This window comes from Protopterus annectens, chromosome 13.part0 (assembly GCF_019279795.1).
Source record: "Protopterus annectens isolate FY-2018-M chromosome 13.part0, PAN1.0, whole genome shotgun sequence".
NCBI lineage: Eukaryota > Metazoa > Chordata > Ceratodontiformes > Protopteridae > Protopterus > Protopterus annectens.
In genome coordinates, this window is record NC_056747.1 from 630,321,178 (window position 1) to 630,333,821 (window position 12,644).

At 39.0% G+C, this 12,644-nt stretch overlaps 1 protein-coding gene across 10 annotated transcripts in view; it reads left to right on the forward strand.

Annotated features, from left to right (window-relative positions):
• Positions 1 to 12,644, forward strand: part of LOC122787535 (aldehyde dehydrogenase family 3 member A2-like) — a 644,066-nt gene that overhangs the window by 302,622 nt on the left and 328,800 nt on the right. For all 10 annotated transcript variants that reach the window (XM_044054295.1, XM_044054297.1, XM_044054301.1 and 7 more), the window contains one exon: positions 5,837 to 5,978. In XM_044054295.1, the coding sequence (XP_043910230.1) occupies positions 5,837 to 5,978 (142 nt within the window). The remainder of the gene's footprint in view (positions 1 to 5,836; positions 5,979 to 12,644) is intronic.

Below are 12,644 nucleotides of genomic sequence, written 5' to 3' on the forward strand. Positions count from 1 at the left end.
TTTGAACATCCCTGTTGTACAATCTATACAGTAAATACAACTCTTGGCCAAGTAATTTGGTGAAGTTGTAACATTCTGTTGTGGTTTAGCCATGCTGTGTTCCTGTCCTACATCATGGTTTCAGTCTTGTTTTGATGCTGCATTACATGGCATTACCTACTTATGGTCTGTCCAGCCTGCCTTGTTTTGTGTAGCCATTGGCTTTTATATTCCTTCCTTTTCATATCCCACCACCCCTACCAAACCTTCTTAATTGACTTTTTCGTCTTATAGTACAGCACCCACTCAGGTAACCCATTCTTTCCATGAAATTTTACTTTTAACGTCTAGGCTGAACTTTTTACTTTCAGTCTGGAAGAGGTTCACCTTCCTGTGTCTTTTCTTTTGAGTTGTATTCTGTCACTAACTGTGTCCCCTAACTGGAGTCTGTTCATGCAAGGGCATACTTTAACATGTGAATAGCCTTGGTTTCAGCTTTATTAGTGTCTACCTGATGGTTCATTTCTGCTGTTACTACCAAGATAAAGTGAGTCGTGTTTCTTAGGATCGTTTTCTCAGCTGGTATTCAACTTTGGAATTTTAGAGTCCGAATGAAGTACTTTACAGTTCTCTGCATTTAAACTTTAGATGTCACTTCTTAGCTCACTCCATCAGTCTCTGTGTTGTCCTGCCCCTGGATCTATCACTATGATTTTTTGTCTTAGATTCATCTGTAAATAAGATAAGATAATGCATTTCTCAGTTCTTCCATGTCCTGGGTATCTGTTGCAAAAAATACCAAAATACCTTGTTGTAGGACTACCCCCATGAAGCCACACTTGACAGAGTTTCTTTTATCAGTGTCAGGTTTTGATGTAATCTAGTCATAAAACTGAATTAAGATGGAGTACTACAGTTTATGTTCCAAAAACCTGTGTATGACTTTAGCTTGCAATTTATTGTTTCTCATTAGAGCAGCTCACTTTACCCTAAGTGTATTCTCCATGACCTTTCTTGCTGCTGAGTCCAAGCTTATGAACCTGTAGTTTCTTGAGTCAGTTCTAGCTCCCTCTTTATAGAATGGCATCACCATAGCCTCCTTATAGGTTCATACGTAAGCACTAGGCTAGATGTCCCTGTGGCCCATTTTAAGCCTAGCCAGTCTCCCTTCTAAAGGTAAGAATCAAACTTATGTACCTTGTGCCTGTGAAGCTCTTTAGGATTCTAATTGTGGTGCTGTCAGGACCCTTCACTTTAACTTACTTTACCTCTTTTTACAGTTTCTGTTCTAAAATTCCTTTGGTATAGAACAGTCTGTCAGATGACATCCATCTTTCTTCCTCTTTTTTTTCCAAGGTGGCACTCTTCTTTCCTAAGAATTCATTGAGATTTCCTGCCTTTTCCTCATCCTCATCCTCTTTGTCTTCCTAGAACTGTCCATATAGCTTTGTCTTACCTTTCCCCTTTTCCCTGTTATTTTAAGAGCTCTTTCTTCTATACTTTAGTCCTTATGCTGTAGCTTTTTTTAACTTCCTTATACTCTTTCCTTGACTTATTTCCTGTCTTCTTTAACTTGTGAAATGCCTCTTCCTTTACATGGACTGCTTTCTTGACCTTCTCATTGAAGCACATTGGTGTCTTTCTTCTCCCTGCCTTGTTTTTAGTTTCTAGCCCTTTTCAGAAAGCTGCTTGCATGCTTCTATTTATCTACAGGATATTTATTCCCTATACTCGTCTACAGGCTCCTTTCTCATTAATAAAAATGTTTATCTAAAGCAAAATATACCAAATACAATAAGAAAGGGGGAAATTAAAGGAAAAAAGGCAGAAGAAGAAGAAGAAAGATAAAACTAACAAATCCCCAAAAGGAGACATGAGGTAAAAAAAGAAAACAAGAAGCACTATTTCAACATTACTCCATGAGAATCAGTATAATTTATGTATAAAGAAAAATTACTCAGACAGTAGTAATTCAGGAAGTGCTGCAGATTTTCAGTTGTCTAGCATATGTTTTTTGGTAATTATATTTGCTAAGGCAATTTTATTCTGATGATGCCTGAAAAACATCCAACATAGCTAGCAAATAATACTCAGTATTCATATTAATATGAAACAGGTCTGCTTTAGCCATATTACAAAGTCACCAGTTAGATATATTTGCGTATGTTCATAAGAAACATGTATATGTATAATAAATTCCCTAGAAAATTTAGTATTGAATAGAAGCCTTTTGAATAGAACCATGATATAACGGTATGTTTCTAAACTTCTAGATGAAACATGTTCCCTGTAGCAGATTCCTATTTCAGTTTCCCAGGAAATATATTATTTTGCTTAACTTTAACAAGATTTTTATAAACTTGAAACATTTGTTTCTTTTTCCTCAGTCTTGCGGATTTTCATTTTCCTTATATAACAAGAAACTAACTTTCCCGTATAACATTCCCATTATATCTGTCGTGCTTGTCTCATTGGTACAGTCATACCAAATATAAGACTCAATATTATATAAGAAAAAAAGCTTTTAATTTTCCCTGTCATCCATGGGATTTCAATTTTCTGAGTTTAAAAGACCATATCAGGAATGTAGTGTTTAAAATGCTGAAGGAAGGAGACTACTTCAGACTAATTATACAAGAACCATAACGACAATTTATTACTTTTATTGATTAACTAATTAATATTAAGATAAGCATAGTTGGCATAATAAAGAATATTCACGTATTAATGAAAGCCAAAGTTACAATGTATGTAAAAAATCAGGCATTGCTAAGCCACCTTAATGTATAAGAGACTGAACAGTACTCCAAGGTATTCAAGGTGAGCCGCCTCTCCATTACAAATTTAGAAACAATTCTTTTAATTTTATTATACCATAATAGATTAGTTGTTGTCAATAAGTTCTAAAATGGGAACAAAATAATTGAGAGAAATACCATTTTAATAATATTAGTCCTGCCTAATGTAGAAACTGTGTTTGCCTTAATGGAATCTAATTTGGCTACTGTCTTACATTTCCTTAGCCATCTCATCATAATCTTTCTTGTAATTTATATAGAGGAATGTAAGTTTCTGTACACAAGGAACTAGATGGAAAATATTTGAGACTTGTGCAATCCCTTTAATACGTAACTTTAATCTCTCAGATTTTTCATAATTGATCTTATATCCTATAATGTCCTTAGCTGTTATAAATAAATCTTTGATTTTATAGCTACATTCATCATAGCTTTTAGTCACAATCACTTAATCATCTTCATAGGCAATTTGGGTATGTTCACATTAATTGCAGTTCCTGATGTTAATTTATGTACTTTAAACAATAATGGGATAATCACCAAACCAAAACTAGATGTGAAAGGAGGCATCCCTGTCTTATCCCCAGTAATTGGCTCAAAGCTTTCAGAATGTTGCTCATTTACTTTCAAATAAGCATATGTTTTATTATACAGATTTTTAAACATTGTTTTTACATTATTTGGCAATTTATAATAATCAAAGATTTACCAAACATAAATTCTGTTTAGATGATCAAATGAAATCTAGAATAAAAATGTATGTCAGGAGACTTGTGCCTTAGGGTGTGCAGCAGACTAATAGGAAGAAAAAGAAGGGTAGCGAAAGACCTCTCGTAAACAACGAAACAACATGTAAGAAAAGCACAGAAATCATTAAGGAAGGCAGAAAATAAAATAAGTATCCACGGGTGCAAACAGGGCAGTGATGCAGGGTGCAAGATGGAAGTTAATAAAGGTAAACAGAGTGGAGAAATGCTGGAAAATAGGGCAGACCCTACTGGCAGGAAGGATTTATTAAAGAATCATACTGAGCAATGCCAGAAGTTTAGGCAAGAAGGCGGTAACCCACAGTAGGGCATACTAATAGAGATGATGCTTTGTGTTTATGTCCAAAGAAATCTTTTAAGAAAGCAGACAAGACTAGTAATTGTGAATGTATTGAACAATAGCAAAAAATGGAGATGTTGTTAAAGTATGGCAGAGGAGAAAGATATTGAAACAGCTGCCAGACTATTTGTAGAAAATTACTTTTTTGCTCATACCAGACAGAAAAGAAAAGAAGTGAGGTTGCATACTGCAGTATTTAGAGTATCGTTTATATTGGGGGCTCAAAGTCATTTATGGAGGTTAACCAAGCTGTGGCCCTGCACCAGCAGACAAACAACTTCCTTTTTTTTAAAACTAACCCCAAACTACATCTAAGTTTCACTTTGACTAAAAACTTTACAACAAACAAAAGCGCTCAAAATGTGATTTAAATGAATAAAAGACTGGCCAAACCACCGGTAATAGCCTAGTGTCTGTGTTCCTTCCAAAATAGCAAACGTTTCTTAAATTTTTAAATAGCTGTTTATATTTTTGCGCTAATGGCATTATGATATTACACTGTGCAACAGCAGTAGCTGATTATATGGCTCTTTTTTATAGTACCATGTTACATGATATCTTTGCAGGCTTCCTAATAGAAACGCGGGTCCTGACACCTTGAAAATAAACCAGAACTGAAACAAAAGTTGTGAATTCCAACACTTATTATATCTTTAAAGCATTTTTTTTTGCTGGAAGGGTACTGCTCTTTCCGACTTTTCACCCCATACGCTACTTATATATATTAATTGGGAGATCACTGTACTTCAGAGTAAGTGGAATACTATGACATACCACTGTATCTGACAATGTATTCACTCCACATTTGCACATTCAATTCCACTGTTCCAAGGACTGTACTTATGGTTGTCAGACTCTCATCAGGCACCCATCTGGGCTTGCTGTCATTTAGTAATCCTGAACATTGTCATGTGGTAGTATAAGCTAGACACTGTTTCCTGGTTCAGGTCATCTTCTGGATCAGCTGTCATCTAGAATATTTTTTCAGTGAGAGGAGCCACTCCATAGGATTGTTTGTTGAAATGTCTATCATGTCGGCCACAGAAGATAGACCTCTTCTTATCAGATGTGAAAGATATATGTTCATGACAACGCTACATCCATAAGAAAAAAGTCTGTCTTTGGTAACATACTTTCTCAGCACAACCTACCTTTGTTTTTGTCTCCTCCGGTCACCTGTGCCATTTCCTTCTTTTCTTACTTGGTTTTCATTAATACTGCAGAACTGCAGAAAGATGTGTGATGCATGATGAGAAAGGATAGCAAGTGGTAGCTTGGGAAAGTTTTGTCAGCTGAGCAATCATAGCACTTATTGGTTACTAAAGATGGACTTTTGCCTTACATTTCTTTCATTATGGTAAGTACAACTTGACTTTCATTTATGTTGACACGTATCACAGTATGTGAGTATTTCTTTCTTTGTTTTTTCATTTGTATTTTACTTTTTTGTCTATCCTTGCTAATAGGCCATTGTTCCACACCATTCACTCATTTATTAAATGAAGAATAAACATAATAAAAAAACAATAGCAGTTCCAGTTTCATATCATATTATTACCTGAATAATTGGGATTTTCACACTTTTTTGATTAGTTATAGTATGGGAGTGGAGGGTAATCCTGTTCACATTATGAGTCACCAAGCATGATAATATAGTAGCTAATCATAGTAAAGTTGACAACTGTCATGCTGAGATGATAATTGTTCTGGAAGTTTCTACAGAGTGTTTACACAGAAAGTCATCTGAGGAGAGAGAGACATGGAACCACTTTTAGGTGTAGTGGATAGTGGTAGGATAGGTGGAACACTGAAGCTACCTGATTAAAGGATGCAAACTAGGGGAGGCACCTGTAAAATAGTGTTTCATTCTTTGCTTTTTATCATTTATAACATTGCATAGTCTGATTGCTTTTCTTGCATTCTTCACACTTTCCTTATTCTGTTGTGTCAAGGAATTCTATGGAGAAGATCCCAAGAAGTCTCCAGACTACTGCCGCATCATCAATACTCACCACTTTAAGAGAATCTTGTCTCTGTTGGAAGGATCAAAGGTGACCTACGGAGGGCAGTATGATGAAGCTTCCTGCTACATAGGTATTTACGTAACACCATTTGGATTCTTCAGTCTCTGTTGACTGGAGTTCATTACATCCTTGCTAAATCAGTTATTTATGTTAAGTTAATTGTGATAAACTTTGTTGAGATGATGGACAAAACAAAGAAACAGGAAATATTCAGTAGGAAATATTCAATAGTAAAGTTAATTAACGCTGGACAGATGCATGAGATTAGAGTTGGAGGATATTTTAGGGAATGTTGAGGGTTTTATTAAAATGGAAGTGAATATGCTTGGACTTGGTACACAGGCTACAGGCAGCAGAGTGGTCTGTGCTTCCTTTGATAATGTAGGCCTCACAAGGTCTTACTCTTGCTGTACCTGTTTTTGATAAACTCATGAAGATTGCATCTGTTTACATTTGAGCAGGACAACATTTGAGGGTAGCTTAGAATTGAATTCCAGTTGCTGTGGGGGACTAGAAGTCCCCAATTTTGTAATGTATGGTATGATAGTAAGCTTAAAACTTTTACAGGGGCTGATATCCAAAAACTGTGACGGTAGATGGAAATCCCAGCTTTAAAGTTAATGTGTGGAGGGAAGAAGTGGTTTCATGAGATGTTTAAAATGACAAGCTCTTGTAGGGATGAATTGTAGCTGTGGGTTTAATGATGATGATTAAAGATATGGTAAAGAAATATACAGGTAAATGTCTTGAACAGTTTTTGCCTATTAATTTGGCATGAATGTAGAGAATACAGACTGGGCAAGTCAGAAGAAATTTAACTATAGAGTTCCAAAATTACTATACTGGGAATAGCTGATAATGTGGTGCTATTTCCTTATCCAGTGACCAGTTTACATAAATTATGGAGTAAAATTGGATTCCTAGAGTCATCTTTGATTTATTTTTGACTTCTTTAGAAAATTATTTTCTGTCATGAGGGAAGACTGACTCTTAAGGGTGGGATGGTGTGGTGGCATGATTTGAAAAATGAATAAAACTACAAGGGTAGAGTTATTAGTACTTTGTATAAGACACTTTGTGGAAGGAAAACAAGTGAGGCCAAAACATTTAAAATGGTGTGGGAAAGAGCTCTAGGTATATAAGTAGCTCAGAAAAAGGAGGGAAGTAGTGTAGCCCCCAGGTATGTTTCCAGATTAAGCCTGGTTCATTAACAGTGAGTGACGTCTACTTTACCCAAAGTGGAACAGTGTGTTTTCACTTAACAGTGGTATTTACATTTGTTTTTGGTTGTCTTTGGTAGTGATCTACCTGTATTTCATGCCCTTCTCTTCCATGTTTCCAGATCTCCAAAGTTTTTTTTTTGGTTGGCAATATATAACTACATCTATACTGTGGTCACACTGTCCAAAATGTTTCCTACAGTAAACTCAAGTTGTTGGAGGTGTAATACTGGCATGCTAGGTGATTACTGTCATGTTTTGTCAGTTCTCCATTTTAGATGTACTAAAACAAGACAGGAAATATAAAAGTGAATTGAGCCAGGTAAAGATAATGTTACTATCTTTAGTATAACTAATAACAGATTTAAGCAGACCTGAAAAAAAAACTTACTAGATTTTATAAAGGTGGCTTCTAAAAAAAATTGTTCCTAGAAAATGGAACAAGTGGTCTGTCCTACAGGTAATGATGTAAAAGTAATAATGCCTAAAAATACAAGATCTAGAACTAGCTACATAGAATTCGAGTCTGAGAGAGAAGATTGTAGCAAAATGGACTCCTTGGATTTTGAGTATAACATTCTGGTAAAGCATTTATTTTCTTTTTGTACTGCTGTCAAGTTTCCATCTCTTTGGCTTAGTATAAATAATACATTTAAGTGTCTGGGTTTGGGTTTGGAAACTGTTCTTTTTTATGGCATTATAACTAATTCTAAATGCTTGGCAGATGAAATTTTTTGATGCTAAAATGTGTTGTGCAAGTGTATTGCTATGTTATTTGCTCTTTATATGATTCTATGAAATATTTTATGATTGTAACTGCAAGTGTTGATGTCCTTCTATACCACTGTTGCAGTGTTCTTTACGTAGGGGATCTCCTGCCAAGGATAGCCCGATGTATCTGTCCAGTATGCCAGAGCCTTTAGATGTTATAGGCACTGTATATCACACATATGCTCCTCACATAAGACATAGGGCATAAAGGTGAAGTGTGGATGCAAACACTCAGAACTTCTTTGCCACTAGTCCAAACAACATTATTGAACATCAGATGTTCTTCGTGTTTCACTGTTGCAGTCATTACATTTGGGTTATCTGCCTGCAGTAGCCCTCAGCCAGCCTGAATATCAAAGTCTTGGATTCCTGCGTCGGATGCTATCTCTTCTTCCATGATGTCAGGTTGTCAGGGGTATAAAACATGCAGCTGACGCCATTACATTAGTCTTTCTTGCTGTATGGTGCCCGAAGCAGAAGCAGTTCGCAAGTGCCAGTTGGCCGACTCCTGAAATTTTCATTTTCGAGTTTCAGAATCGAAGTCTTCGAAAAAAGCTAAGTACCCCGTTGGAAATCCTTTTTCTTGCTCTTAACCGATGTCAGTAAAAGTTAACAATTATCTTACCTGTGGAAAGCAAATACCTCATAAAGATTTTCATTCGTACAGCATTCCTTGCTTAGGCCCAGACCACAACGTCCCTTGCTGTCAGTTTTGTGCCTTATTCAACCCCCGAACTATTAGTCATTGGTCTATTTTCGCAGCAAATTATTTTGGTATTCCATTTAACTGTCCAGAAATGGCTTCAGTAAGCCATCTGACTACCGATACTCAAAAAAAATGTAAGGATAAAGACAGAGACAGACCGCATAGGTCCAAAACTGCCGATGATGCTTCCGTTAAGCTAGTCGCCAGTTCACCGGTACTCAGTGAGGTGCTTTTGCAGCCCCTGATACCCGCTTCTTCAGATTCGCAGGCCTCTACTGAGACTCATTCTGCAAAATGCTTCTTCGACTATGGAACCTGCGGATGTCTCTACCTTGGATGGGTCCGGAGCCGCTGCGCAGGCATCGGCTTCTGAGGGTGTATTCAGGCCTACAGATTTGCATTTTAAACTGACGCCATCTTCTTCATCAAGGCCTAAAACTCGACCCACACCTAGAAAACCGATGTCCAAACTGCATGGTCAGGCCCATAATGCCTAAAAAACAAATGCTTAGAATGGCTGAAGACCTTATTACTTTAATTGGGGAAGTCAGCCTTCCCCCTCTAAGAGACCTAGAACTGATTTTCCTTCTGATTCTTCTGATCAGGGTTCTGAAATTTCTGTTTCTTCTGATTACCAGAATTTGCCCTTATCTACCTATGAGCATTCTGATGCAGAGGATTCCATTCCTTCTGCTTCCCCTCCAGAAGATTTTTCTTTTGGTGAAACCTTGCACACTCTTAGTGAGCATTTCCGCTGGGAAAGCCAAGATTACTCTGACTCCAAAAAGAGGCTTAGGGAATTCTTACTCCTCCCTCAACATAGGCCTTTAGCTATCCCTCCTGTTCTAGACATTGTTGATGCCTTCTTGGAATCTAGCCTGGCCCCAGACACTTTACATCCAGCTCCCAGAAAACATGACAAGTATTACAGAGTACCTGACTTTCACAAGTTACCCTTTAAGAATCCTACTGCGGATCCACAGATCATTTTGCAAGGACCAAAGGGCATTAAGGCTACTGCTGCCAAGAACTGTACCCTCTCTGATAGAGATTCCAGGGCCTTGGACAGATGGGGTAAGAAGGCATACACTTCTGCTACTTTGGCCATTAGGGCCTTAAATTGCCAGTTTCATATGTTAAAGTATCCGCAGAGTATTTTGGGACTACTTAAACAGAAAATTATGTTGATTCCTGACTGTGCTGTACATAAAAAATTACAGGATTTAATGCATTCTGCTGAACAAGTTGGTAAACATACTTTGCAATGTGGTTTTGACTCTTTAGAAGCATCTTGCAGGGCTGCTGTCACTGGGTCTGTACTTAGAAGGCATACTAGGCTTAAGGAGAAAAACTTGCCAGATCATTTTAAAGCTAAATTATTGGATGCTCCCTTAAACCAAGACCGCCTGTTTGGCAACAAAGCAGAAGAAGTTCTTAAAAAGATGGAGGAAAAAGCTAAATCTATGCAAACTGTTAAATATTTCCTGCAAGTACAGCCTCCCAAATTTAGTAGGCCTTGGCCTTCTAAGAATTGGTCCTTTCCAGTCTCTTCCAGGCCATCTCAGTCCAAACCTAGGAACAGCAGACCACCTGGGTTACAGTCTCAGGCTACACACAGGCATAAGCAGTGGGGGGCTCCCACTTCCAAAGCTGGAAGTAGTAAGACACTCCCCCTATGGAAAAATGTCACAATGACTTAACCTTAACCCTTCCAAGCCCTGCTCAACTGCCTGCTCCCTTAGGAGGAAAGCTTGCCCTGCATGCAAAAAACTGGAAACTCATTACCCAGGACAAATGGGTTTTAAATATAGTTTTCCAAGGATACAGATTCCACTTCCACACCTTACCAACGCCAAACGGTTGGCCAGACCTACCCCCAAATTAGTGGGCAGAGGCTCAACAGCAGGTTCTCTCTCTTTTCTAAGTATCAGGGCTATTCAACCTGTCCCAGCAGAAGAAATGGGACAAGGTTTTTACTCAAGGCTTTTCCTAGTGCCCAGAAAAGATAGCTCCTGGTGTCCTATCCTGGGCCTCTCTATTCTAAACACCTTTTTGGTAATCACAAAATTCAAAATGCTAACACTTCAACAGCTGCTCCCTATGCTGGGCAAAGATGCCTGGTTGGCAACATTAGACTTAAAGGAAGCTTACCTGCACATTCCAATAAGGGAATCTTGCAGGAAATACCAACGCTTCAGAGCAGGCTCCATGCACTATCAGTTCTCTACACTTTCCTTTGGCTTATCTACTGCGCCCAGGGTATTCACAAAGTGTCTATCTCTAGCCATTGCATTTTGCAGGCAGAGAAATATTCACATATACCCATACCTGGACAATTGTCTGATTCAGGCAGAAAGCCAGGACTTGCTATTAAAACATCTGGCATTTGTAAAGAAACTTCTAACCTCGCTCGGGTACACCATAAACAAAAAGAAATCTCACCTAGTACCCTGCCAACAGATTGTTTTCCTGAGAGCAAGCTTGAACACAACTTCCCAGATGGCTTTCCTCACACCAGAGAAACAAGTTTATTTGACAGCCTACTTCAAACTACTGGCCACAAAGACCCAGCTATCTGCAAGGAAAATTCTGCAAGCCCTGGGGTTCATGGCCTCTTGCATTCTACTAATTCCATATGCAAGACTGCATATGAGGAAACTACAATGGTATCTAAAAAAACCTATGGTGCCAACATTCTCAGGACCTGGAAACAATGATTCCTATCATTCCTTGTATAAAGACGGAGTTCCTTTGGTGGGCAGAGGCCTGCCACCTCAACAAGGAGCTCCTTTTCAATCTACCCCCTGCTGCCCAAACCTTAACAACAAGACGCATCAGACTATTGCATGGGGGGCTCACTTGGCAGGGCAGTGCATTCAGGGCAAATGGAACCGAGTCAGATGCATCTGCATATCAACCAAAAAGAAATGTTAGCTGTACAGAATTCCCTGACAGCCTTCTTGGACCACATCCTTCCAGGACAATTATTGGTAAAGACAAACAACACCACAGTTATGTGGTACATAAACAAGCAGGGGGAAACCCACTCGTACCCTCTCTGCAGACTAGCCATGGCTCTGTGGAACACAGCCTTGAGCTACCAAGTGCACCTACAAGCTCAGTTCCTGCCAGGCAAGCTAAATACACCAGCAGACGACCTAAGCAGAAATCTCATGGACCCACACGAATGGAAACTGGAACCAAAAATATTCAACCTCTTGAGGAACAAATGGGGAACTCCAGAAATAGACCTGTTTGCCTCCCCCCAGAACTACCAATTGGACAAATTTTGCACAAAGACTCTCCACAGTCAAACTTGGAAAGTGGATGCCCTGTCCTTTACCCCGGGAAAACCTCTCAGTTTATGCCTTTCCCCCTCTGCCTCTCCTCTCAAAGGTTCTGCTAAAGATCAAACAGGACAAACCAAGGACAATACTGATTGCACCAGACTGGCCACACCAGCATTGGTACCCCCTCTTGCACAGTATGATACTGCTGGAGCCATGGCACCTACCTCAGACACCTTCCCTGCTGCCGCAGCAGGCTGGCCAGATTCTGCACCCTCAGCTTCAAACCCTGAATCTTGCAGCCTGGCTAATCTCTTGAGCTCTCCAATAGCATCCCTCAGTAAGCAGGTGTTAGATGTTATTCTGGAAGCAAGGAGGCCTAGCACTAGAAAATCTTATGCTGAAAAGTGGAAAAGATACTGTTCCTGGAGCCAAACTCAGGGGATGGGCACAACAGTGCCCAGCTTACCTCATATTCTTCAGTACTTAACAGAAATGCTCCACAAGAGCCTATCCTTCTCGTCAATTAAAATTCATGCCTCTGCCATTTCAGCATATTATAATACTGAACCACCCCTCTTTTCTCACCCTGCTAAAGCAGTTCCTCAGAGGGGCCAAAAATTTAAGACCCCCCCCCAGGCGAGCCCCTACTCCAGCCTGGGACCTTAACTTTGTATTGGAAAAGCTCACTCTCCCTCCATTTGAACCAGCTACAACTGCAGAGTTGAAATTCCTTTCTTGGAAAAGAGCCT